This window comes from Hipposideros armiger, unplaced genomic scaffold (assembly GCF_001890085.2).
Source record: "Hipposideros armiger isolate ML-2016 unplaced genomic scaffold, ASM189008v1 scaffold_384, whole genome shotgun sequence".
In the NCBI taxonomy this organism is placed as follows: Eukaryota; Metazoa; Chordata; class Mammalia; order Chiroptera; family Hipposideridae; genus Hipposideros; species Hipposideros armiger.
In genome coordinates this window covers 1,550,505-1,577,620 of record NW_017731734.1, presented here as the reverse complement: position 1 = coordinate 1,577,620, position 27,116 = coordinate 1,550,505, and the positions used below count along the sequence as shown (strand labels likewise).

Here is a 27,116-nt window from a genome sequence, read left to right as displayed (position 1 = left end):
GATGCAGCATAAATACTACATGGGAGTCAGGACACCTGGGTTCCAGCTCTGGCTCTGTTGTGGGGACTTGAACCAGTCATTTCTCTGCTCTGGGACTTTTCTTAACAGTAAAACCTAAAAACCTTCAAAGTGACCTTTCAATCTGATGATCTGCAGTTGAGCCTTTGAAGTAGGATATTGGGAATGAAGGGAATAAGCAAATCAAATGGACATTTGGAACAAAGAAGTAACTAACTGGGAGCCCAGAGATAAAGAACAGGGGGAAACCAAAAGGGCCCAGCCAGGAGAAATGGGGAACTGGGGGTGAGCAGAGCTTCTGCTCCTGACGTCTGGTTTGGCAATCGCGCTCTCAATTTTCTTTCTTCCCCTTCCCTAACTTAGCCTCTTAGCTTCACCTTATTTGGTGAGGGCAGGGCAAAATAGGACACCTCCACGACCTCACGCCCTGCCCCCCACTTTACCTTCCCCTTTTCAGGGACTCAAATGATCCTCCTCCTTTCCCACCCACCTGGCACCATCCCAAAACCCACCTTCCTCCAAAGTAATTACCCCTGCGGCCAAAGTAGAAAGAGCAGTGAATTTGGGATCATGTTTATTATCACCCTCATAGCTACGGTTTATTAAGAAATAATCACGTGCCAGGCACCAGTATTTTTTTGCAACAATTGTAGGAGGTGATTGTTATCTCATTTCACAGATGAAGAAACTGAGACCAAAAGATGTTAAGTAATCTGTGCAAGGTCACACACATGTCAGTGGGCAATCCCAGATTGGAAATGAGGTCTGAGTCTTAAGGCAGAGCTTCAGCCAGTTCCGATTGGATGGGACCTGTGGCAGTTGGGGATCCCTCACCTACCACCTCTCAGGACAGAATTCTCCAAGCCCCGCCTCTACCCTCGCCACGTCAGCCCCGCGCCCGGCTCCCGGAGGCCCTGCAGGGCTTGCGCAGCAGAGCTCGGGTCGCGCAGGTGGGGCGGGCGGCGCGGGGGCGGGGCCGTGCGTGGAGAGGCGGGCCCTGGTGGGGGCGTGGCCGGAAGCCTTAAAGTGGCCGGGGTGGCTGGGCGGGCCGTAAACGCCGCGAGTCTCGGAGATCATCTTTACGTTTTCGGGTAGACCACGGCGCCGTCGCCATGTCCCTGGCGGCCTCGGGGGGCCGTGGCCCGGGGGCCGTGTGGTCCCCAACACACGTGCAGGTGACAGTGCTGCAGGCGCGGGGTCTGCGGGCTAAGGGCCCCGGAGGCACGAGCGACGCGTACGCCGTGATCCAGGTGGGCAAGGAGAAGTATGCCACCTCGGTGTCGGAGCGCAGCCAGGGTGCACCGGTGTGGCGGGAGGAAGCCACCTTCGAGCTGCCGCCTCTGCTGTCCGCCGGGGCCGCGCCTGCGGCCGCTGCCACCCTGCAACTCACCGTGCTGCACCGCGCGCTGCTTGGCCTCGACAAGTTCCTGGGCCGCGCGGAGGTGGACCTGCGAGAGCTGCACCGGGATCAGGGTCGCAGGAAGACCCAGTGAGTGCGGGACAGGGGAGAGGACCGTGGCGGAGGGCGGGCAGTGCGGGGTGGCCTGGGAGCGGAGACCCTTTTAGAGTGAGCGCTGTAGTCACGGTGCTGCTGTGACCCAAGGGGACGGACGGAGAGAGGCTTTTAAAGAGGGGTCCCCTGGACCAGGAGTAGCATTCTCACTTAGCTTCAACTTCTCTTTTCGGCTGTCCCACCCCAGCTCTCCCAGTATGTGGGCTCTGAAAACAGTGGGGGTACCTGGGGAGTTTTAGAATCTTCAGGACGTCGCTCAGCGCTTGGCACTTAGTAAGCACTTAACGAATTTTTGATGAATTGAAAATACATGTGGGCAGACGAATTCCTGTTATTATTAGTGTGGGCAGTGTGTATATTTGGTACACTCATTAGCTTATGTGGAAAGCCTCCTGAGTATTTCACTGAACTGGACCCTAAGCTCAGACGGACTGGGCCAGAGCGCAGTGAGGATTAACTAACTGGAGGAGCGAAACCCACTGACACTCCCTGGCCCTAGAAGCTCAACCAGGGAAGGAGCAGGGACCTTACAGTGCTGGGTGGGTGAAGGTGGAGGCTGGGGCGTGCAGGTTGTCCTGTGATGACCATCTCGCACCCCCACCTCACAGCCGCTTAAGGGGTTGGCAAGAGAATTTGCCCCCCCCTACTCCGCCCCCATCTTCTACAATGCTAGAACAGCTTGGTCTTAACTTTCAGACTGAAAAATATTAACCCTGTTTGCCCTGGGCCCCAAATTAGTAAGGATTTCCCAGTGATGGCTGGAGCCGGGGGTCTGCCCTTGGCCAAGTGGAACTGGGAAGCAGGCATTGTTTTTCTTTGAAGTTTGTCAAGTTCTCTCTGGTCCTGCTACCTACAGATAGCTGCTCACCTGTAACTCCCAGTCAAAAGTTCTGTGTTACCGCATCTCACTCCTGCAGGGAAAGCTGGGGAAACCCAGTTCACTCCAAGGTGTTAGTTGTTCTCTTTCACAGGTGTTTGGAATGGAGCATTTGATTATGGAACATTTGATTATGCTCATCTAGAATACCAAAAGCTAGCCTCACATAGCTTAATTGGTTATTTTGCTGGACCTTAAATATGCAAGCCAATCATATTACCACCTAGCCCCTACAGTTTATGAAGCACACTGATTCACATTGTGTCTTTTAGATATAAACAGTATTTTAACTTTCCCTTGTGAAGGAGACACGAAAAGCCAGAGGGTTTGAAATTACCAGACTCCCTTTTCTGTAGGGTAGGCTCAATTTCAGCATGCATGGTTGCAAATGTAATACCTGATTCGTTTATCTGGCCAAAGATGAATGGGCATTTCTGAACTCAAATCAGATAAAAATAGGAGAGCCTTGAGGTGAGGATGGATGGGGTATCTTCATGGCATCAACTTACAAGCCATAAGGTGAGCAGTGTCTTTGCTAAGGAGGGGCTGAAGGAATGCTAATTTTCCATTTGATTAAATGCTATTTGGGGCCTTGGGTTGGCCTCCTTTCCAGCTTTAATTGGTCACTGTTGGCAGTCCTTTGTCTGGTCCCAAACCAAGATGTGTGGATATTATTATCTGTCTCTGCCATCTCTTTCATATAGGAGCATTTTATTCCCCTGAAAGATAAATCACATCTCTCTGCCAGAGATGGGGACTCCAGATTCCTGGGTCTGGTGCCCACTCTGGTCTTGACTCACTGTTGGGCTTTAGGCTGCTCGGTCTCTGAACACCCAAGTTTCCCTATTTATAAATGGAACTTGTTGGGCAACTTAATTGATGTTTGTAAGATGTTTCTGGGTTCCTGGATTAATGGGGCCCATGCATAGATTCAAAAGGTTCTGTTACTGCTTGGTGAAGAATGAAAACCTCCCTATTTCAGGAAGGGTTTAGTCTCTGCATCTTCCTTTTCTCTCATCCTTTCCAGTATAACCCTAAACCTAGATGGTTACTCCTGTCTGTGTTATATGAGCTGATTACTACTTAGTCACAGCATCAGCTTGTGGGAAAATGGTGCTTAGTTGACGGTTTTTTTATAACTGCAAAGGAAGGCTTCTTTGCGCCTCTAGCAATAGGTGAAACAGCGTGCTTTCCATCTGTCACTTCTTGGGACTTTCCAAGGTGCTGGGGGAACCCAGTTAAACTAAGCCTGTCTGATGCCTGGGTATATCGCTTGGCTGCTTAGGATAGCTAAGATTTGGAGAATGAGATATACACTGAGAAACGGATCTTTAACAGAGTGAAACTGGCTGGGCTAGGAAAGTCATTTGAACCAGTTATTAATGGTTTGACTATACTTTAGATATTAAAACCAGAAACAAAACAAAAGCTCAAATCTTGGTCTATAGGTTTGTGTGTGTGTGTATGTTCATCTGACAAAGATTGCTGCTATAGAATATGACTTTTGGCAAGGGTACAGAAGCTGAAACTCAAGGCATTAAGAGCTAACTGTGCTGATATTTCTATTCTCTTGATAAGCCCCCATCTACCATATATTTGGAGCCAAGATAATAAGCTTTTTATAATGACTCAGATTTTGCAGACCTCAAATTTAGTGTGATGACACACATCTTTGAAACACCAGAGGCTGACATATAGATAGGATACATTTAATAGGGAAGAGTGCATAACCCTTTTTGTTTAGAAGAAATAGAAATGAATTGGTTTTGCACTTATACTAGCTGTTAAAGACTTGGGTTCTCATTTGGGCCTCGGTTAAATGGGAATCAGTTAAGTCTCATGGTCATAAAACAGTCACGAATCTGAGGGGTAGAATCAGGTAGCTAACATGTAGGATTCTCTGCTCAACTCTCTAATTTCATGTAGTTTGGGGTCCTAGATTGACTTTAAAAAAAATCTTTCTAGGATACTAAGAGCATCAACATTTGGGGAAATTACCTTTTGAAGACAGATTAAAATAAATATTCATTCAGGCTGGTGACTGGAAGGCCATTGTGTAACTAAATATCATAAAACTTAATACTGTAATAGCCTTCCAGATGTGAAGAGTGTGAGTGATAGTCATTTTCTTACATCTCTTTAAGATTTAAGAGGGAATTTGTATATGAAAAAATTTGGATATTAATAAAGGTTAGCTATTTTGAAGAACTGTAAGTGTAATAAGATGCTGTAATAAGTTGCCAAAGAAAATGTGGGTTATTAAAAAGAAATAAGGGAGGGCCGGCCGAGTGGCTCAGTTGGTTAAGAGCTCGCTCAAGAGTTTGAGCTCTGAGCAACAGCGGTTCGAGTCCAGCCCGAGCTGAGCANGGTTCGAGTCCAGCCCGAGCTGAGCAGCCGCTGAGCTGCCAACAGGTAGCAGGATGGCTCAGCTTAAAAAAAAAAAAAAAAGAAAAGAAATAAGGGTTAGAGAGTTGTTTTTCTGGGACAGTTGGATGCAGGGAAATGCCTTAGTTGGTGCTCATATCTTTAGGTTTCCTAAGCACACTTAGTTTTGTCATAACAGATTGGAAAATTTGAGCGGTGAAGTTTTTCCTTTCTTGGGGTTCCCCTTAAAGATAATATTGGGCCTTCCTGGAAACCCTTCCACCTCTCACCCTGCCACAGTCCCCTCCCATTCCACTGTAGGAAACTGATAGCTCAATGCCCAAGACAACTCTCTGTCTGTTCGGGCATAAACCCTAACCTGCTAATGAGAATGGAATGAAATGACTACGAAGGGGGAAGTTAGTTACCTTAACGTCATTGTTTTGGTACTGTGCAAGATGTTCCTTTACATTTTGTATGCTATTATTTGATTATGATTTTATTTGTAAGACATTCAGTTAGCATGGGGAAAGTTCTGGGTTTTTTCCTTTTCTTGTCTTTAAAGTTCATCCATACTTTTCATAAATATTTTTTAATATCTACTGTGTGCTAGGTACTGGGTATACAGTGTAAACAATGGTGACCAAAACAGACATGATCCCTTCTTTCAGGAAGCTCAGAGCCTTGTCAGGAGAGATAGACATTAAACAAAAGAACACATAAATAAATAATCATGTATGGTGACGAGTACTGTGGAGGAAGAGAACAGGATATCATAAGAGAAAAGAGCAGAAAGGACATGCTTTGAAGAAGGAGACGGCAAATAGCCTCTGGGAGGCAGAGACCTGAAGAATAAAGAGGAATTCTTCTAGTGAAAAGTGAAGGAAAGGGGCTTGCTGAGGGGCAGCCTGTACCAAGGTCCTGAGGCAGGAACCTAGGAAGCTGGAGAGGCTGAAGAGGAAGGCAGGGCTTTATTTAAGAGCAGTGGGAGGCCACTGAGTATTAAAAGCAGGGGGTGGTATGACCTACTTTGTTAAAAATCACTGTGGCTATTGGGCAGAGAATTTGAAGTAGGCCTAGCCTGGAATCAAACAAAATGGGAGGTCATTGCAACAATCCAGGTGGCCAATAGTGATGGCTTAGACTATGGTGGTGGCGGTGGAGATGGACAGAGGTGGGTGGATTTCAGGAATATTTTGGAAGCTCACTTGGCCTGACTTGTGATGGATTGAATGTGGGTGGGGGTGAGTGAGAGGAAGTGATAAGGATGAACAAATAAAATGAGAGCTTGCTGTTGAAAATGAACCAGGAAGTGGTGGCTGCTTTCTTTCCCCAACAGTCACTGTGATACTAGGGTGAGGTCACCATTACAAAGACAATTTTGGGCAGTGACACCGGTGAGTTGAGTCTGCTGTTAAGAGTGAGTTAGTAAGAAACACCATTGAAACCAGGGTGTGTATATGTGTCTTCAAGTATTTACAGTTTTATTTAATACAGTCCGAGTCTTTGTTTTGTAGTAGCATAGCTGATGTGGTCTCACTGGTATGCTCCAACAAGCTAATGAAGTCACTGTTTCAAGGAATATAGGACTAAGAAAAAGGAAAATAATACATAACATTAGGAAAAATAAACCCACAAATGAAAAATAAAATTCTGGAGGCAAGTAAGTCAACCGTTTAAATGTTTTTCACATTGAGGAAGGTAAGTGTACAAGAGGCCTGTGCCTTTTTCCTTTTGCTTAAACTTCCTTTTGGACACAAAGACTTCGATTGTATTTCTATAACTACCATCAGGGGAAGGTTTTTATAAATAGTATCTGATATGTCATTTTAATTGTAGTTATTAACTAAAAAATGTTATAATTACATTAAAAGCATTACATGTGCAGATTAAAATGCAGTCAGCTCTAACGTATATTTGCTGATATCACTCTTCCTCCCTTTAACAATAATCTTAGACACCCATTAAAATACTACAGTGGAATATTTAATTACCATCCATCCTATTGTAGAATACTGCATGTCTCGCCCTATACTTTTTGGAGGGTCACTGGCTTTGGCTTACCTGCAGAAGGATTAGGAAGCCCTAGCCCAAATGCAGAGTGATAGGAGGTCAGTTTAGGCCTTACCTTCACCTCAGAGCAATTCCCTGGGTGGCCTTTTGGTCTGGTGTAGATCCCTAAACCTCAGGCCTTTGAATTCCAACAAAATCAACAGCCAGACCCTTGTATTGGCCTCCAAAGAAAACCAGTCTGCTGCTGAGATTGTTTGTCTTGGAGAAAACTTGGCGAGTGGGTTCTACTCCCCTTAAGGTGTTCTGGGTCAGATCTCATGGCCCAGCTGGCTCTGTAGGAGACCAAGCCTGACTTTTGCCTGCTTCTCCCCTGGCCAGAGACCACTTTGGTCTTTGCTGTGTGACCCAATGCAGGGCTCATAAACCTCTCTGTGAGTGAATGAGTGCTTGCATACCTTAGGCACAGGGCAAGCGGCCGTTTGCCTGTGTGGATGCAGAGAACTGTTTAATCTTACATTTAGCCCAGTGGATTAAAGACGAGGGGTGTCCGAAGTATGAGGTCAAAAGCTCTGCTTTTTCCATTTCCCAGTTTGGGGTATAGCTTGCTTGTCTGTGCCCTGTCTGAACACTGAAGAAGCAGGTTGCCTTCTGCAGCTTGGTAGCTAATGATGCCTTTGGCAAAGGAGCCACTTTTAGTTGCTAATGAGACAAGAAATTCCTTTCCTGCAGGGAGAAGTCTGTAGATAATCTGTTAGAGAAAAAACACCGGCTTTAGTTTCCAGGGTGTCCCTGAGGGACACATTTAGGAATGTGCCTGTGGAGAGAAAAAAGGCAGTGGTAATTAAGTGTCTTTTCCTGAGTGCTGGTCTGTGAATGGAGTAGAGGGAAGGCATTTATAAGAAATCCCAGAAAAACGTTTCTAGAGGTGTGGCTGCTGCACACTTCACTTTTTAAATAAGTACTCTTTTATTGAAAACGACACGGCTAACCTAGGTAGAACAATTAAGGCTTCCAGAAAGCCTGGTCTGAAAAGGCCTCTTGTGGTCATAAAGAATGGGTGGCCTGTGTGCTGGGCACCAGGAGCAGGCTGGGTCTTGGGATATTTCTTCAAGGGTGTTGCCTCCTACAGCATCTGTCCTATGGGATTTTCGTTTTACATCAATGGAACTTTTCAGTTTTATGAATCATTTGTTATTAAAACAGGATTTTAAAATGTTCTTGGTGTGGGGTTTGGTTTTTTTTTTCTACTTCTTGGGACTTAACTTGATTATAAGATAAATCACAGATACTCTGCTTCCTTGCCAGAAGCTCTCATAGAGAAGAGTGTGTGAGTCTGTGGGGTGGAGAGTGGGCTGAATGTTCTTTGATGTCTGTCATGCTGAAGTTTGTTTTCTTTTGTCTTGGTCAAAAGACTGTGAACCAAATGGTGAGGGGATTAATAAGTACAAATTGGTAGTTACAAAATAGTCACGGGGATGTAAAGTACAGCATAGGGAATATAGTCATAATATTGTAATAACTCCAGGTGGGTACTAGACTAATTGGGGGGGATCACTTTATAAATTGTATAAATATCTAACCACTAGGCTGTTCACCTGAAAACTAATATAAAATAATGTTGAATGTCAACTATAATTGAAAAAAAGAAATTGCAAACCATTGCATTTTCTTTTTCCATCCTTAAAGTCTCTTTGCATGAGTGATAAAGGACCCCGAGGTTGCCATGAAACTATCCTTTGGTAGACCAAACAAAATAAATACATCAGTGGCATTTTAGGAGACAAGATACCTGAACATTAACATTTGTGGCTTTCTGAGATATGATCAAGTAAAAAAATTGGTCAGTAAATGATTGCAGATGTGAACTTACATGGTTAATTTTTCTGATTCTTAGAGAATCTCGAAATATTGATGCTTGCTATTGTTATAGAACAGAAACGGTCCATCTACTTGGTGTTAGCAGAGCCAAACACCAAACAACAAGAATTGCAGTGGAGAAATATTGGCTATTTTATTGATGAATTGGCATCATCCAGGAGAACAGGAAGCTAATACTCAAAAGCCCGAACTCCCCGATGGCATGTAGGTTACAGATTATGTAGGGTGAAAGCACAAGACACCGTGGGTTAGGGGTTCGGGTTAATGCTGGGAGCTGATTGGTTGGAGCTGAGGTAAGGGTAGTGAATCATTTCTTCACATCTTGAGGGCAGTTCTGAGGTATTATCTAGAGTCCCACTGTCCAGCCTCATGGGAAAGTAGCCAGGGGGTCATTCCACCTTAGGGCTCAGGAGCTGAAACATAACTTAGGTCAAGATGTTATCTTTAGCCTGTGAGAGACCCAAACCCCCTGTGACCATTAGTCAGGTCCGGGCTACTGTCCACTGCTGCGTCGAGGGTTGCTGATTATCTGGAGTAAAGGCTAGTTCTGTGCGTGCGTGCGTGCGTGCGTGCGTGCGTGTGTGTGTGTGTGTGTGTGTGTGTGTGTGTAGGGAGAGATGATTTCTAGAGCTAGAATTTAAAACAAAATATAATCAAAGTCATAAAGACCCTCGGATTCACTGTTTCCTTTAGTCTTTACCTACAAGGAGTTTTAGTGTTGCTTTCAACTTAGAAATTGTGTCTTGATCCTTATACTTCAGTCAATAATGCAATCTTGGCATATCTCTGAAAGAGTTTGGAAGTCCTCTGTTTCTTGTCTCTCCTACCTATGTAGAAACCCTGAAGAGTTCTGTCTGAGGATCATTAAACCTCTCAGTAAGTTACAGAAAATATACACTGATCATGGTATTTTAAAAATTCTTATATACTTTTTAATTTTGGAAATTATGTATGTAATCCAAACTAATTTTGTCGTTGAGTCTTTTCCTACTCCCTTCAAACACAAATCATTGTTATCTGTATTTGATGGATAAGTTTGGATACCTAAGAATACAATCAGTCACAATTGTTGATATCTTAAATTCCCTTTTGAGAACCATCTGAATGGGTAAGCTGGTATAGATGTACGTCATAGACTGTCATACAGTCATTAGAAATAACGAGTATGGAGACTACAAGGCAATGATGTATAATATGCTATGAATAAAATTGCATGTATGCTCGGCTTACAACTAAGCAGTAATTATAGCTAACACTTATTGAGTGCTTATTAATACCAGGCACTGTTCTAAGCACTTTACATATATTAAGCCATTTACTCTTCATAACATCCTTATGAAGTAGGTGCTTTTAACCCTGTTTCAGGGCAGGAGACTGAGTCACAGAGAAGTTATGTAACTTGCCTAAAGTCTCTCAGCTAGTGATTGTTGTAATGTACAGGAAAAAGACTTCAAGAAAATACATAAAAAGATGTTCGGATTAGCATGAGTGAGTCAATTAAAAAAATATATATATTTAAGAAATTTCCTATAACCTGTATTGATTATTTCCAAAGAGAATTTCTGTAGAGCAAATAATATAGAAAGGACCAAAAGCATTTTCAACCCATTTTTTCTGTTGTCTCTTCTTTACCATGTCATTGATCAGCTTTTAGGATTGAGCTTTGTGGCTACAGACAGCCTTTTGGTGCCACTCGAATGGCTGTTTTAGGGATTTGGATAAAAAAGAATCCATTTGCCACGCTCATGATTTACTACAAGTTCTTCCAAGCAGTTGACAGCGGGCAGAGGGGAAGGTCAACCTAGGAAGGTGAGGTTGGCTGATTGGTAATTCCGTATTCAGAGTTAGGTAATGATGACCAGCCACCTTGGTCAATAAAAAAACTGGTTAAACTACTTAGCTTGTGCAGGGTACACACCACAAAAGTTTTATAGGTCATAAACATTTCTGTCCCTGTTTGCCACGCATTGCTTCTAGGCTACCAAGAGAAGAGTCTGGACATTGTTACCCATATGCAGTCACTCCTTTTCAGAAGCCTTTTAGATGTTCTCAACTGCTAGCTCCACAGGATTTTCAGTCTTATTTTTATTCCCTGGGGAAGACAATGAACGAACTGCTTTTTAAAATTTCATCTAAGACAGATCTGTGCGTCCTCAGTCTCAAACACCACATCAGGTGCTGTTGTGGTGTTCTTCCTGCTTCTTTTCTCACCTGGGACCATAATCCTCTGTGTCACGATGCTTGGTTTACGGTGATGACTCATGCTACAAGTCATGGTTGAGATTTTGCTGGGGAAAGGAAACAGGCAGGCCACCACTGACCCTGGAGTCCATAGACAAGGCTCCCTTGAAACTAACACTAGCACATTAAAATGTTGAAGTAACTCGTAGAGCTGTAGTCTTTCTATGTCCAAGGATACAATATTAATTCATTTTGCTGGATCCCTAAGTAGGTGGTTCTTATAGCCCCTTTGGGTTTAAATTAGCTGAGAACTGTGTTTGTGTGTGAGAGTCGTCATTGGTGATGACAGTAACTTTAGCAGGAGTTTCTTTTCATGCCTAATTATCTTCTCATGTTTCAAAGTTAGAAAGAAAAGGCAGCAGTTGTCCCAATGTCGCAGACACTTTCTGATGATGTTTGTAAGCCTACTCTGTACCCCGCTGGGAGGTACACTTTTTAGGGCAAATCTGGCTTCATCTTGTATTTCCAGTGCCTGGCACGTAAAAGTGTTTGAACCAAATCCTTGAAGCCATCATTTCTCTGTACGTGTCTGCCCTCAGGAATGTTCAAAGGGAAAACATGTTTACATCAGCTGCAGAAAGATTATTTTTGAGACATACCAGTCAGCCCTTTACAACTGTAATCCCGAATGTCTGCACTTCTCAATTCCTAAGAGCAGGAGTCACGCTGCCCTCACCCTGCCACATTCCAGGGGAAGGCCCCCTGGGACCAGCTTTCCATGTGTTTGGGAAACTGTAAGTTCTGAAGCAAATCAGCCCGAGAATTGGGCATGGTTGGATGATTTTAGCTGTTCTCAAAATGACTGTTTCAAAGCCCAGGAGATTTTACAATGCAGATCCACACAGTAGCTCCCCAACCAGGCCGCTGGGGAGGGGAGAAAGGGCAGACCCTGTTTCCTGCATCTGCCTCTTTTCCTTTCTGCACATAGTTCATTCTTTTTTACATTTTCTACTTCTCTTAATAACGCATCTTTTTGAAAGTGTAGAAGACGTAAATGAATTTTTCTGTGTTTTTAGCTATTGTCTTGTCTTCTGTTTGACCAAAAAGTCCCCAAACCCAAAAGCCCCCAAACAGGCGAGCAACCTGTTTGGATATTACGCATTTTTGCTTGTATGTGCCCAAGACCATCACTTGACCGAGGAGCATGGAGCTGTAGGAAGACTGAAGTTTTCAAAATCCTATTCCATTTTGTATGATTTGAATTTTTACCCTATGCCTGTTATTACTTAAAAGTATAGTTTATGTAAGTTTCCTGTCACTCCTTATGTATTCAGAAATTCTTTTAATTTTTGAAGAACTGAGTTTTAATCATAAGTAAAATAAGTCTTGTAGAAGGGATCATTTGATTTTTTTTCTTGTTTTTTGATAGGTTACAGGGTTAGTCCAGAAATGGGCTTAAAAATAAACTTGCTACGTTGGGATTATGGCTTTCTTTCTCTTCTCTGCCCTTTGGACTAGGAAAATGAACCTAGCCCTGATTTCTGAGATAATGCAAGCTTTCTGGGCCTATGTGAAAGGTGATGCTAGAACACACCTGTACTGACATCACATGCTGTGTGGCATGCCGGGGCTTTATTGTTTATGAACTACTTCCGTGAGGTGCTGGAATTAAGTGAACTAAAAGCACATGGACAGAAACACTGAAAAACTGAATTGATGCTTAAAAGTTAAAACCCACAAACGTGTTCTGGTTTGGGATTTCTTAGGGTGAGACATTAATGGATTGTGGCTTTTACTCTTGTTATCAACGTATGCTTGTGTCAAATATCCCTTGCTTAAACTGTTTGAATTATTAAGGATAATATTGATAGTAGAAGACACAATTCCTGCCTTCCTTTCTAGCTTTAATACCCAGCACAGATTTTTTAAAATTCTGAACATTTGCATGGGATGCTTACCTGCCTGTGGTTCAGTCTGCCTGAGTAGCCCTGCGGCTCTTCTTAACCACCTGGTGTTTGGTTTTAGCTTTGCTTTTGAAAATAAGCGACTTGACCAGTTGGTGAAGTGTCTGTTCACACCTCCTAGTGGTGTTGGAAGTTTCCAAAATAAATCCCACTTTAGTGCCTGGGGATTGAACTTGTGCATCAGATAATAATAGGCCCTTGGAGGATTCTAGAGTGGTTGTAGCTTCGCTCAGAATAAACAGACTTTGGCACTGATTTTTTTTTTTTTTAAGATTTTTATTGGGGAATTGGGGGATGGGAACAGTGCTGGGGTAACAGTATTGGGGGAAGGGGAACAGACAAGTTGCTGTCGTTTTGTTCTTCAGTCTAGTTGTGGAGGACATTGCTTCACTGGCCCAAGTTGGCACCATCATTGCGCTCTTCCCGGGCGAGGCAGATCAGTCGCCGGCTTCTGGATGGCCGCTCACTGCGGCTGCTGGCCGCTCACGCTGGCTGCTGGCTACATACGGTAGCCCATGGCAACCCACTGCCACAGGGACTGCAGCCTACGCCGTCGCCCGCGACTCAGGGCAGCCCAGCTCCAGGTTGAGCTGTTGTTCAGCATCTTAGCTGTGGAGGGCAGTGTCACTGGCCCTCATATGTGGGATCCGAACTGGGGCCCTTTGGCATCCCAAGCGAGTTCTTAACCATCGCGCCACTCGGCCGGCCCTGGCACTGATATTTTTGGAAAGGTGGGCCTGGTCCCAGGAACTGTCAAGTGGCATTCTTTGAAAGTCTGTACTGCCTTCGAATCCCCTGAGTGGGCTAACAGGAGAGGCTGTGTGGAAGAGCTGCTAGAAGGCCCTGGCCGGCTCTCCTCCCCTGGGTGGAGTGGGTTAACACTCTGGTTGTGGCCAGTGTGGTCATCTGAGCCTCCACAGCAGCATTTGCTTTCAGCAACTTCCCCTTTTCAGGTGCAAACAACTGATATTTACAAAAGCAAACCATCCTTTATCACCAAGGCTACCATTTAGCATGTGACTCTCAGAAGAGAAAAATACAAATAATCCTCTCAACACCTAAGTGACAAATATGCGAAGTATTCCAGGCCAGGTCCTGGAAAATGTACTGGAAAGTCACTAGGCTAGCAGGGGCGAGGTTGTCTTTAAGGACCTTGCCATCTCCCCTCCCTCTCCTGCTGTGCCTGTGGTTAAAACCATAAAAGATTTCCCCTCAAGGTCCAAAATCGTAGCTCACATATTTTCTCAGCTCTTAGCTGTGTTTTGATAATGCAGTTTAAGTTCTTCTTGATGACTTTGTACACGGGGCTTTATGAAATCTTATGATTTATGACTGATGGCAAGCTATGGTAGGGTTTCCCTCCTTTTATCTTAGGATATTTAAATTAGAAGCTTAACTTTTCCTCAAAGGGAATTTAAATCTGAGCCCTCCTCTCTGTGTGTTACGAAAGGTGACCCATCAAAGATAAGTTGAGGGGCGGGGTGCAAAGCAAAAATCTTGGTGTAAGAGACACAGTGGGAGCTCTGGGGAAATGCAGAGCTGATTCAGAATCCAGCTATGCCCCTTAAAGTTGTAAGACTTGTACCAATTACCTCACTTGTGAGACTCAATTTCTTTATCTGTAAAATGGGTATAACATCCCATTTTGGGATAAAGCAATGTCATTCTTGTGAGACTTAAATGGGGATGTTTCTAAGCTTGTATAGTGGCAGGTATGCTGTAGGTGATATTTAAGTGTTAGGTTTCTGCTTCTCTCCGCTCCTTTCCTTTAAGTGTAGAATGAGCTTATAATAGTGGGGGCAGTGATCTGACCTGTGAGCAAGACAGGCTGAAGATGAAAGAGGAAATTGTGTTTATTTGGGCAAAACCATCATTTCCTTTAAAGCCCATGGCCCTCAGCTCTTAAATAGGTCCCTAAAAAGAACATCAGAATGTGGGTTTGTCAGTTTTGGGGGCTGGCTGTCAGATGACCATGTCTTTGGAGCTGTTTGTTCTGTAGTGGTCATGCTACTAATCAGGCTCACATTCTTGCAGTTCACCAGCTAGAAAATGCCAAAGAGAGATTTCCTTTTTCTGAAGTTTGTCTTTCAATGGAGTTGACTGATATATCACTTGCCATATCACGAAGTAATTTGCAAATGACCAAGTGAAATACTTGAATAGTGTTTGAAATATTCCTGTTTCTGATTATTAAGCTAGGGAAGAATGCCTGTTTCTAATCTCTGTCTTTTTTTTTTTTTAATTGTGGTAAACAATTGTAATGTATAACAAAATTTACTACTTTAACCATTTTTAAGTGTGCAGTTCTGTGGCATTAAGTACATTCATATTGTTGTGCAACCATCACCGCCATCCATTTCCAAAACTTTTATTTTCCCCAACTGAAACTCTCTACCCATTAAACACTAACTACCTATTCATTGCTTCCCTCAGCTCTTGGCAAGCACCATTCTCCTTTCTGTCTCTATGAATTTGACTACTCTAGGATCTCATATAAATGGAATCATACAATACTTGTCACTTTGTGACTGATTTATTGCACTCTTTCAAAAAACATGTGTATATATTTTTACTCTGTTTCATATTTTTCCATTACTCCCTGGCAGAGACAATTCTACAAACTCGCTTTTCTCTGTGATTTACTTATAAATTTGCATTCTGCCTCCTTAACTATTTGTATATGATCCTTGCATTTTTACTCTATTGAAGGAAAATACCAGTCATAGGAAATGATTTGATGAAATGTTTATTTTATTTATTTTATTTTTAGAAATAGCTTTTCATTGAACCAAGATTTTAGGTGACGATACACTAAGTACAAAACCAGATCCTCTTTGCCTAGTGGGTGTCTTCTCAAAAATACAACTACAAGTTCTGTCCTTACCCCCCCACCTCACCCTTCACGCCTCAAAGAAGAGAACATAAGAATGTGTTTGTCTAAGAAGCCGATAATAGCAGAGAGGCCAGTAGTGGGGATTGTGAACGTTGTTTTAGCCTCTTCAATTCAAAGGTAACCGCTCTGCCTTTCTCCTTGTAGGTGGTATACCTTGAAATCCAAACCAGGAAAGAAGGATAAAGAGCGAGGAGAGATTGAGGTTGACATCCAATTTATGAGAAACAACATGACTGCTAGCATGTTTGACCTTTCCATGAAAGACAAGTCTCGGAATCCGTTTGGGAAACTGAAGGACAAGATCAAGGGGAAGCATAAGGATAGTGCATCCGATACCGCTTCAGCCATCGTCCCCAGCACGACACCCTCCGCAGACAGTGATGATGAATCGTCTTCAAAAGACAAGAAAAAGAAGTCAAAGATTAAGACCTTGTTTTCCAAGTCTAATTTGCAGAAAACACCGCTTTCCCAGTCCATGTCTGTCCTGCCTACTTCAAAGTCAGACAAAGTTCTGCTTCGTCCTGGAGACTTTCAGTCACGGTGGGAGGATGACGACAATGAGGATGAATCCTCCTCTGCCTCGGACAGTGAGTTTCCTCCTCCTCCTCCTTACTTGCCCTTTCTCTCTCACCTTAACTTACTTTGCTTTGAGAGAGAGAAAAAAACAACCAAATCTTAAGATTTGTTTAATTCAGCTTCTCAATTACTAAAATGGTGTTGTTGGTTGTGGTGGTGGAGGTGGTGATGGCGGCGGTGGTGATGGTGGTGAAGATGGTGGTGAGGGCAGCGGTGGTGATGGTGGTGGTGATGGTGATGGTGGTGGTGAAGGTGGTAGTGATGGCGGCGGTGGTGATGGCGGCGGCGGTGGTGATGGTGATGATGGTGGTGGTGGTGGTGATGGTGGTGGTGATGGTAATGATGATGATGGATTATTTGGTTAGGAAGCCGTCTCTATTTCTAAGACCTCTGATTTCTAAGAATATATAAATTCCTTTTCCAAAATGGCTCTGTAACTGATGTATGTTAGTACAGGCTTCTGGAGCTAACAGAATGAGTACATCCAGGGTTTTTTAAATTAAGGGTAAAACCATGGAAACTTACTATAATTCTGACATTTTATTAATTCATCAAGTATTTATTGAACTCCCAATGATGGAAGTAATCCTCATGGGCTACATCCCTAATGAAAGCTGAGGAATCCAGTTCCCTGCACTCTGAATTAACAGCGTATTTTGAACTTCGATTTCAGTGACCAAATCTCTACTATTGGCCGGGGTCTGCTGCTCTACCAAGAGTGCTGCCCTTTTCACTGGTTAAATGAAGGATTTCTCAGCCTTAGCACTCCTCCTACTTGGGGCCAGATAGTTTTTTGTTGTGGAGGGCTGTCCCATGCATTGTGTGACCATTAGGAGCATCCCTGGCCTCTGCCTGCTGGATACCAATAGCACACCCCCACCCAGATGTGACCATCAAAAACGTGTTCAAACAGGAAAAACACCAACCCCCTCCAGTTGGGAACCGCTCGTTTAACTTCTTATTCCCCTTTTTCTGGTTTTCTTCCCAGTCATGTCTCACAAGAGAACAGTAAGTGCCGATCCTAAGCAGCAGAACCAGATCAGCTTCACGCTTCCCAAGAAGGAAGGCCTTTCCTTTTTCGGCGGCCTTCGGTCTAAGAGCGACTCCCTCTCCCGCTCTAACGTCTGTATCAACGGGAACCATGTTTACATGGAGCAGCCAGAAGGCAAGAGTGAGACCAAGGACAGCACCCCTTCTTCTTCACCATCCCCCCAGGGCTTCAGGAAGAAGCATTTATTCTCTTCTACAGAAAACCTGAGTCCTCGGGCTTTGAAGGAGCCTGGGGAAGGAGCTGCAGTGTCTTCCGACAGGCGGCTCTCGGAGTCTTCCACGAAGAACTCGCCGAAATCCATGACTCTGCCGCCTTCCTGGCCACCGGTCAGTGGGGACATTAGGGAAAACGCGGCCCCAGCGAAATTGGAGGCTGTGAAAGAAACCAAAGAGAGCAAGAAGCATGAAAACAAGAAGTCCTCTTTGCTTTCTCTGGTGACAGGAAAGAAGGACGTGGCTAAGAGCAGTGAGGGCGAGAGCTCTGCTGCTGTCCCTGGGAAGGAGAAGGAAGGCGTGCTGAGGGAGAGTGGGCTGGGGCCTATGGAAGACCCTGTGAAAAGATCTGAGCAGGACCCTACAGCCGTTGCCGCTGGACGGGATAAATCCCTGAACCCCTTTGAAGAAGTGCAGATCACAAAGCCGGAAGCTGACCCGGAGCCCAAGTCCGAACCAACACCACCTGTTCCCTCTGTAAGGGCTCCCCGGACGAAAGCCGTGAAACCTCGGTGAGTCTTGGCCTTCCTCATTAAATAATCAGACCTTGGGGGGATGCCATGGTGTGTAGCCGACTCTGAGTGTTGCAAGTTGGGAATACCAGGTTTTGGGTGTGGTGTGTGCAAGAGCTGTGTTTATTAAGTTTTCACACATTTCCCATTGAGACTGATGTTATCTTTCCTTCTTGCTCTTTGGCACTGGTTTGCTGTCATGAGAGACCCTTGGTTCACTCTCAGGCGCCTGTGACAGTTCTGTCTGTGTTTACTCTGCGCCTTGTTGCAAGACCCTGAGTGAGTCCTGGGGTTTCTGCTTTTCAGCATGATTCACATTCACATACAGTATTTCTGTGGTCTGGAGTGGGAGAGACTTGTTTTTGAGATTCTGCTTACTTTGATTTCACACAGACTCACATAGACTGTTCCTCTTCAGAATCTGTGTGTGTTGCCTTGTGGGGCATCTTTTACTGCTTTGAACTTTTTAGATGCTTTTTGTGTATCACCAAAAGGAACTGTAGGCTGTTGCTTTACCTGGATCTGTCTGTTTCTGTTGCAAAGCCCTTTCTGTGGCAGATGTGCTTGGTGATAAAAGTGTCCCTTTTGTATTTTAAGTATCGGTGTTCCTCCTTTAACTTCTTAAGGTACTGCCTCAAATATAAAAATCAGTTCTCTCCTTTTGGACTTTATTTTTACATGTTTGTTGCCTCTCATGCAGCATCTGCAACTGACCTGCAGATCTTATTTTGTCCTTTTTGCAGACTGGAAGTGTCTCCAGAGGTTCAACCCACAGCCCGGCTTCCTTCTTCCCCTGACGCTCCTGTCTTTTTTCCTGCTCTTCCTTCCGGTTCTGGGCAGATACCTGTCCCTTCTCAATTGGGGCTTGAGTCAGAGACACAGTCCTCAGAATCTCCTTCTGTCTCCTCCTCTGTCCCATCGCCCATAGCAGCTCCCATTTCCACATCCACGCCTATTAAAAGCTGGCCTTCCGTCGACCAGGGCCAGGCTGGTTCTGAAGAACCGTCTTGGCTCCTTAAAGCAGAGTTGCGAAAGGAGAGTTTAACACACGTTCCAAATGCTGTTTCTTGTGCCTTGGGAGCACTTTCCAAACAGAGCCCCATTCCAGTGTGTAAAGCGATGGAAGATTCACCAGTGAGGGCGACCAGTGAGCTAGACACAGAGAAGAATTCCAGTGGTGATGACTCAGAAAAGCCTGTCCTGAAGCAGCCTGAAATGGGGCAACAAGAAGAGGAGCTTCTGAGGCTGCCCCCCGAACAAGAAGAAGACTGTAGCCCTTCACCCGAAGATGTGACATGTGCCCTTTCAGTGAGAAGGAGCAGGATAGAAAGCCCAGCTGAGAAGCCTCCACTAGGGGTAAACATAGACTTTGAGAGTCAGTCTGGGTCTTTTGAGGGGAACAAAGCTAGGGTTGGCGGAATGACTTCTGCAGTTCAACAAGTGGTACCTCCTCTTCACATGGGAGAATCGGTCCCCACACTTGACTCTGTGATGTGGAGACCTGAAGAGGTGGGTTCGAATGTCAGTGAGGGCAGAAAGAAAATCAAGAAGCATGTGTCCTTTTCTGAGCAGCTCTTTGTGGAAGAGGAAGTGGAGAAGGCCACTGGACTGGTTGAAGAGGACGAAAGTGAGCCCCGGGAGCAGAGGCGCGAGGGGGCTGCCACTGGCAGTGTGTGTGACAGACAGCCTGCTGAGCCCGCCCACACAGGAGACTCTGAGGAGGAAGCTGGGACCGAACACAGGCCGCTGGACTCTGGTGGACCAGCTGCCACGGTGGACCACCTTCCCCTCCTCTCTCATGAGGAGAATGTCTCAGAAGGCCCAGTGAGTGAAGCCAGCTCAGGGAAAAGCATTCCACTCTTTAGGACTGAGGGAGACGATACCCTTACGGCTGAAAATCAGAGCAAAGCCAGTGATCACGAAGGCCTATTATCTGATCCCCTGAGTGACCTTCAGTCGGCCTCAGATGTTAAATCTCCAGTCATGGCCGATCTGGACTTAACCCTTCCTTCCATTCCTGAAGTTGCATCAGATGATGAAAGAGTAGATGCGGTTGAAGATGACAGAGAGAGGGCAAAGGTGGCAACTCGGAAAGTAGGAGCTTCTTCCTCGAGCCCGTTGCCTACCCAACCTGAGAAGGAAAAAGTGTCGAGTGGCGAGGCAAACGGGTTGGCAGTGCCCGCAGAGAGCCTGCATGACCTCAGGTCAGAAGCGCCTGAAGCACCTGTTAGGGCCTCTTCAGAGCAGACTGCAGCTTTAGGAATTCACAAACCATATCTTGGCAAGAGCTCACACTTGGATAAACAGCCGCCAGGGCCCGGCGATGGTGAGGAGGAAAAACTGATGGGGAATGGGAAGCCAAGTCGGCCTCCTGACGTGACCCTGGGTTCTCCCATCTCCAGCCCCTCCTTTTCTGAGACCTTTCCTGCCACACACTCTTTCCTCGGCTATCCACACTCTGACACTCACCACACCAGTACAGCAGAATCTCATAAAAAAGCAACAGCAGAGGGCCTCCCTGATAAAGTGGAAAATTCTGGCAAGAGGAAGCCGCTTCTTCAGGCCTGGGTCTCACCCTCGGAGACACATCCAGTCTCAGCTGGAACTGGGTCAGCCAAGCACAGGTGAGAGTCGGAGAAAGTTATCTTCATAAATGTGAGCAATGTCCCTCTTTGCTTTTTGCCTGCAGAGGTTATGGCTTTCTAACTGCACACGTGTTCTGATGGTACAAACTACCTGTTTTGCTGGTAGGACCTATTTTAAAAGGGCTGTCTCCTGTGGTGGAAATACCTCAAGACGCTCCTGTATTTGCAGCAAGAATGTAGTAGTAGTCTTCAAAAATAGTGTAGGGATTGTTCTGCACAGTCAGAACTGCAGCTCTCAAATTGCAGAGATGTACTGTGACCAGTATTGTAATGGTTTTAGAAACCAACTGAGATCGAGTGGTAGAACCTAGCAGTGTTCAAAGCTTCCTTTAAGCCCTGCCAGTGTGAAGCTGGCATGTTGGTTCTGAACTCTTTCTTAAGTGTTGAAGAACAGAAGGCTCTGCAGGGACTCCCACAGTGGAGTCCTAGGCTGTAGTTGCCTCCCAAAATAAGATACTGTCTTTAATGTTCTGACATCGATAACAAGGGCAAGGGGCTCATGAGAATGTCAGGACACCTGGCCCTAAGGGTGTGCTTTGTTGGCTTGCATATGGCTGCCCAGTGCTGACTGCTTTCTTTTCCACAGGAACGTTGGCGTGAGTTAGAGCGGGTCACCACTCTTCTGCTGGTGTCCCTAGTTGGCTGCAGTCTTAGAGATGAGCAGTTTCTCAGTTTTGCCGTTAAAGAAAGGTCTAAGAATCTTTCCCCCCTTCTCTTTAGACTTCATCCTGTGAAGCCAATGAACACAACAGCCACCAAAGGTGCTAACTCCAGCTTGGGAACTGCCACCATCATCAGTGAGAACTTGATCAATGAAGCCATAATGAAGGTATGTCTTCTCCAAGAAGTAGGCATGTTAGTTAGGGATCTACTAAAAATTCATTTCTAGAGTCAACATTGTATACATCTCCTTGGGCAGCAGGTAATACCAGGAGGGACTTAACCATACATCTCGTGTCTTTGGAAGCCCCTACATTTTCCACTGAATAATTACTTTTCCTTTATGGTTATTGGGTTGTTGTTGAATTTTTTTGTGTTTCAAGTAACACGATTGGCGTCGGTGCTTCTCTTTAATGAGAAGAAAATGTCACCCACCATCTGGCCCATTCAAATGAGATATTTTCATTTTGCCATGTACCTTTTCTTATCTTTTGGCAAGAATGTAAAATTCTTGTAGTTGTAATAATTTCATAGGTATATTTTTTTGTAACTTTATTCTGAAATAATTTCAAATTAAAAACAAAGTTGCAAGAATAGTACAAAGAACTCCTGTACACCCTTCATCCCACGTCACCAGTTGTTAACATTTTACCAGATTTGCTTTTTTCATTCTCTTCCCTTCTTTCCCCCTCCCTCTTTGTAATCTTTTTGTATATTCATCATTTTTTTTCCTGAACCATTTGAGAGTAAGTTGCTTATATCATGCCTTTCTTACCCCTAAATACCTAAGTGTGGAATTCCTAAGAATAAGGACATTTATCAAAATCAAGAAATTTAACACTGATGTGATACCCTTTTCTCATTTATAGTCTATATTTCAATTTCACCGACTGTCCCATTAATGTCCTTTTTAGGGTTCCTCCTCCCCCCATCGAGGACCCAATCCAGGATCACTCATTATGTTTACTTGTCTTATCTCTCTAGTCTCCTTTATTCTGGAATAAGTTCCTCGGCCTTTTTTTAAGAGTATAGATCAGTTGTTTTGTAGAATTTTCCTCAGTTTGGATTTGTCTGATACTTCCTCCTGGTTTGGTTGAGGTTATGCATTCTTGACAGGAATTAACTGTACAAATAACATGTCCTTCACAGTGCTTCACGTAAAGGGGCACATTATATCAGTTTGTGCCAGCGGTGGCAGTTTTACCTCTGATGACTCAGTTTAGGTAGTGTCCACCCAGGGTCTCCAGTGTAAAGTTGCTGTTTTTCCCTTTACAATTAATAAGAAATTTCAGACTATGTAAATATCCTGTCCTTATCAACCTTTGAGTCACAGGATATACTATCCATTGATGAATGTGGTAACTGCAAAATGATGATTTTCAACCTCTGTCACCTGCATGGAAACGCTCTTCAGTTCTTTTTCACTTTCACTTAGTAGTATATCATAAACATTTTTGCATGTTGCTACTTAATTATTCTTTGAAATGGTTATACCAGTATTCATTTAACCATTTCCCTATTATTGGATATTTAGGTTGTTTTCTGTTTGTTTTTTTAATTAAATTTATGGAGATAATATTTGTTAATTACAATATATAAATTTCAGGTGTACACAACTTTATGTTTTCTGTCTTTCAAGATGAATAATACTATAGTCAACAATTTCTTGCATAGAACTTTTTCCCTTCCTTTAGGTTATTTTCTTAAGCTAAATTTCCAGGAAGAATATTGTTGGATTAGAGGGCCTTTTCTCTTAAAAAAGAACTTGGGCTAGCATTAAAAAAATCCCACAAAACTCCCCCCAAAACCCAAAACCAACCTCCCAGATAACCTCTGCTTTAGACCATCTTCATCCTGCCCTTTCTGGTTCTAAAATCAGGAGGATTTTGAATCCTGCCTTGTTGCAGACCTGTGGTCTTTGACTCATTATCAGAATGAATTACCAAGTAATGGTGACCATTAGTGGGCAAGGATGTGTTGTGTTGCAAATATGTGGAGAGATTTCCTAAATAACTACTGGGCACCATAGTCAGTAAAAAGAAACATTATTTCTGTTTCAGTTCAGGGCATCTGAAAGTTTCAGTTACTCTTAGATTTTACCATCTTGTGGACTCCAGGACATCATATAGTTTTTTGTGTTTTTCAAATAAAACTTTTTGCTCATATCGTCTGCACTCCTGCAAGCATTTTTAAAGTGCTGGGTGGTTGTTATTGCCTGGCCCTGGTGTACCTATACCACCAGGAGCTGGGTTCGAGTTTCACTGAAAGCTGGAGATCTAAGTTTCAGGTAAAGAGGCTGAGTAATAATGATGAATTGTTGCTGAAAACAAGTTAGATCTTCTAGCCATCTTGCCTTCTCTTCCCTTGTAGTACCCGCTGACAAGATAATTCTCAAAATTACCAGCTGTAGCCAGAACTGTGTATCGACTATGTTTTTAGCCCTAGCCTAAAAATGTACCATAGCTTGACTAGCTCAGTTTGGGTGGCTTATGTGGTTGTGTAGAAGAGGGAGCACTTGTCTTCCTGGAGTTAACAATATTTACCAGGAAATTAGGCATAAAAGGGACACTAATGAAAACTAAAGTCATTTTGCGGACTCCCATCCCCTCTTCCATTTACCATGGAATGCAGCTTGGCACCAAAGAGAAACAACATCTAGCTTTCAGAAAGTGAGTAAGACCCTTGGCTCCCGTTTTAATTACTCTTCAAAGCTTCTTTACTTAGGGGCTTATTTTCTGGGCCTTACTGAGAGAATAACTTGCCTTAAAACAAAGGCAACTGCTGCTTATTTTGCTCATGATTTGTAAGCCCCACTGCTGCCCCTCTGCCTGCCTGCAACAAAGCTCTTGGTCCTGGACCATACCTAGTAAATAACTGAGTAAACATGGAAAGTTTCCTGGAGACTGCTTTTGGCTGGCCATATAATAGATGCTTTGTGCTAAGCATAAACTATATTTATAAAATAACTACTCTTTGGAATGTTGCAAAGTAAGAGAGAGGTTAGAGCAAGAAAGTGCATAACTAAAGTTGTGAAAAGCTAGCCAAATCATTATTATAATGGATTATGGGGGGTGGGGGGGCGCGGGGAGAGGGGGTTTGGCCCTCCATCCTTTCTAGGTGATTTATAATGAGGAGTACATTATTTACTCAGGTGGCTTTACTACTTCCACTTAAAAATAATACAGCCAACTATATCTAAAAATCATCTGTCATATGGAAAAAGTTGGACGCAATTTGAATATACATCGTTATTATTACAACTATGGAGAAAAAAATCCAATGTAAAAATCCTGGAAGGAGCTATATGACAGTGGACACTGTTATTTCTTGAATTAATGAGTATTGTCTTTGCATTTCTTCTTCTCTACTTTCTGTAATGTTGAATTGTTTTATAACTTTTTCAATCATCACATATGTGGACTCTTCTAATGATTTCAAAGTCCTACACACTTTCCCCTTTGGACTATGGAATCTGAACTGAATAGCTGTTTGACAGTTTGTATGAAATACCTTAAGTGTGCATGCCTTCTTAATTCTATGCATTTATCTTAAGGAACTATTTAGAGATATGACCAAAGATTTGTGTTAATAAATTTTCACTAAAATGTTATTATATGACTGTGAAATGGAAAACAACCTTAATACCCAGCAAGAGAGAGATAGTTAAAATATAATGGCATTTTAAGCATCGATTTGAAAAGCAATTTTTGCTAAAATTTAGCAATGGGAAAATGCTTACAAAATAATAGTTTAAAGAAGCTATAAAACTATATTCTGTATGATGTTAAAGTTGTAAAATGTACCATAAAGAAACCCAGGAAAAATAAGAAAGAGACCGAATGTTACATGTTGGAGTTATAGGTAATAATTTTTTCCCTGTTCTGTATTTGAGCTTTTCCATGATAAGCAAATACTGCTTTTGTAACTAAAAAGAAAATCCTGTTATTTGGGGGGAGAGAATTAATTGTAATTCATCTCCAAGGTCTAGTTCAGATGTCACTCTATCTTTAAAGCTTGTTTGATCACCTGTGTAGCAGTGGTCTCTTATTTGTCCAGCTCCTAGAGCACGTTGTATCTCTTTTGAGCTCCGACTTCCTGAAATTCAGATTACGGTCATTGAGCCCGTATGTGTGTCAGATACTGTGGGGATCTGGTTCCTACTCTCGAGGCGCACCTGTTGGCCTTCCCTCCAGGTGTCAGCTTCTTCATGTATCTCCCAAACTCCCTTGCAGAGTATCTTATGTAGTCAATATTTTTGAATGAATAACATACTGATATGACAGAGGTGTAACATCCTTGCATGATAGAGGTGTAATCTAAAAACCCTTGAGGACTATTCTTGGCTATTGTTTGCAAACTACTTTTTTTCTTGATAGGATATGCAAACAGACACTCAACTTTTTAAAAAATTGCTTTAAAACTTTTTTAAAAACATAAAATTTATCATCTTAACCAGTTTTAAGTGTACTTCACTAGTGTTAGGTACTTTCACATTGTTGAACAACCAATCTCCAGACTTCTTTACCAGACATGTAACCTTTTGGTTGAAGATTGTTTTGGAAATCCCAAATAGAATGAAGTCCAGAGGAGGTATCCTGTACATGCATGCCTTCAACAAGTTTAAAAAGAGAATTAAAGGAGAAGCAGTTTTTCAGAAGTAGTCCAACATCTCCCCTGTTTCTGTGCAGCCTGTGTTAGGTTAGAACCTGCTCTGTGTATGAAAATGGTATGAAAATGTCAGTGTATGCTTCTCAGCTAGTATTGCAATCATTGTGCTTTTCTTCTTAGCCAGGACAAGAGGGATGGGATTCCTTCTGAATTTTGGCTTGTGTAGGCAATTTGTGTCACTGGACTAAATAGGGCCTTCTAGCATGTTGTGTCAAAGAGTGTTGACTCTGCTCTTGACCTAGCTTCTTCTTATAGACGGTGACCTCTTGGCCTTCCTAAGTGAAACCATTAGACCCTCAGGACAGTGAAAATGTGATTGCCTCAGAGGTCTGCAGGCAAAATTGTCTTGAGGTTGTCTAAGGACCTTGTTTCTTTAAACTTATAAATCTCCTGAGCCACAGATTTCAGGAAAAGTTAGTTTAGCTTTCCTCTACTTGGAGATTTGGTACAACATGTTACTTTGTATATGATCCTTATCTTGTGCTTCCTTGTGGTTCGGGCCTGGTCAGTTTGCAGGTGGACTCCAGTCATCCCAGATTGTAAATACTGATGATGTAACTCCTCAGGGCTCCTGCCCTCGTCAGGAGTGGGACTACTCAGCCCTGGCACAGGCTGCTGTGTACCCAGAGGGTATGCCATCAATGTCTAAGGGTGACGGTTGTGGTATGGTGGCACTTAGCTTTGACTCTGCATATTTTATTTAGTACGAATGACTTAAAATGGGGTCTCTGAGTGGCTAGTGCATGAACCTAATCACCAAATCCTTCTGAGTGTAGCTGAGGTAGTCACAGACTGTAGGATAAATGGCCACCATTGTATTGGGAGGAGAGCATCACCTCCTGCACCTTCTATCACTAGCATTTCCTCATGAGCCACCTTAGCTTGGGGCTCAGCTCTCAACTATGCATTATTTTTTGGTTGTGCTAGCTCCCAGTGTTCACAGACCTCCAATTATTATGTTTCTAAAAACCGCAAACCCAGATTCTAGTTCAGGGGCGGCAGCCTGTCAGCCAAGTATGGAGTTTACATTTTTGAAAGGTCATAAAATAAAACAAACAAAACAACAAAGACAAATGTGCAGCAAAGGCCAC

At 43.5% G+C, this 27,116-nt stretch overlaps 1 protein-coding gene across 2 annotated transcripts in view; it reads left to right on the top strand.

Annotated features, from left to right (window-relative positions):
- The first annotated feature begins 1,044 nt into the window (after positions 1 to 1,044).
- RAB11FIP1 (RAB11 family interacting protein 1) overlaps positions 1,045 to 27,116 on the top strand; it is a 29,537-nt gene continuing 3,465 nt past the window's right edge. Inside the window, exons 1-5 of one of the 2 annotated variants that reach the window (XM_019662981.1) lie at positions 1,045 to 1,507; positions 15,846 to 16,288; positions 17,266 to 18,052; positions 18,796 to 20,676; positions 21,418 to 21,526. In XM_019662981.1, coding sequence (XP_019518526.1) covers positions 1,131 to 1,507; positions 15,846 to 16,288; positions 17,266 to 18,052; positions 18,796 to 20,676; positions 21,418 to 21,526 — 3,597 coding nt within the window. In that variant the 5' untranslated portion in view covers positions 1,045 to 1,130. The remainder of the gene's footprint in view (positions 1,508 to 15,845; positions 16,289 to 17,265; positions 18,053 to 18,795; positions 20,677 to 21,417; positions 21,527 to 27,116) is intronic. The other variant, XM_019662982.1, reaches the window with a different exon arrangement.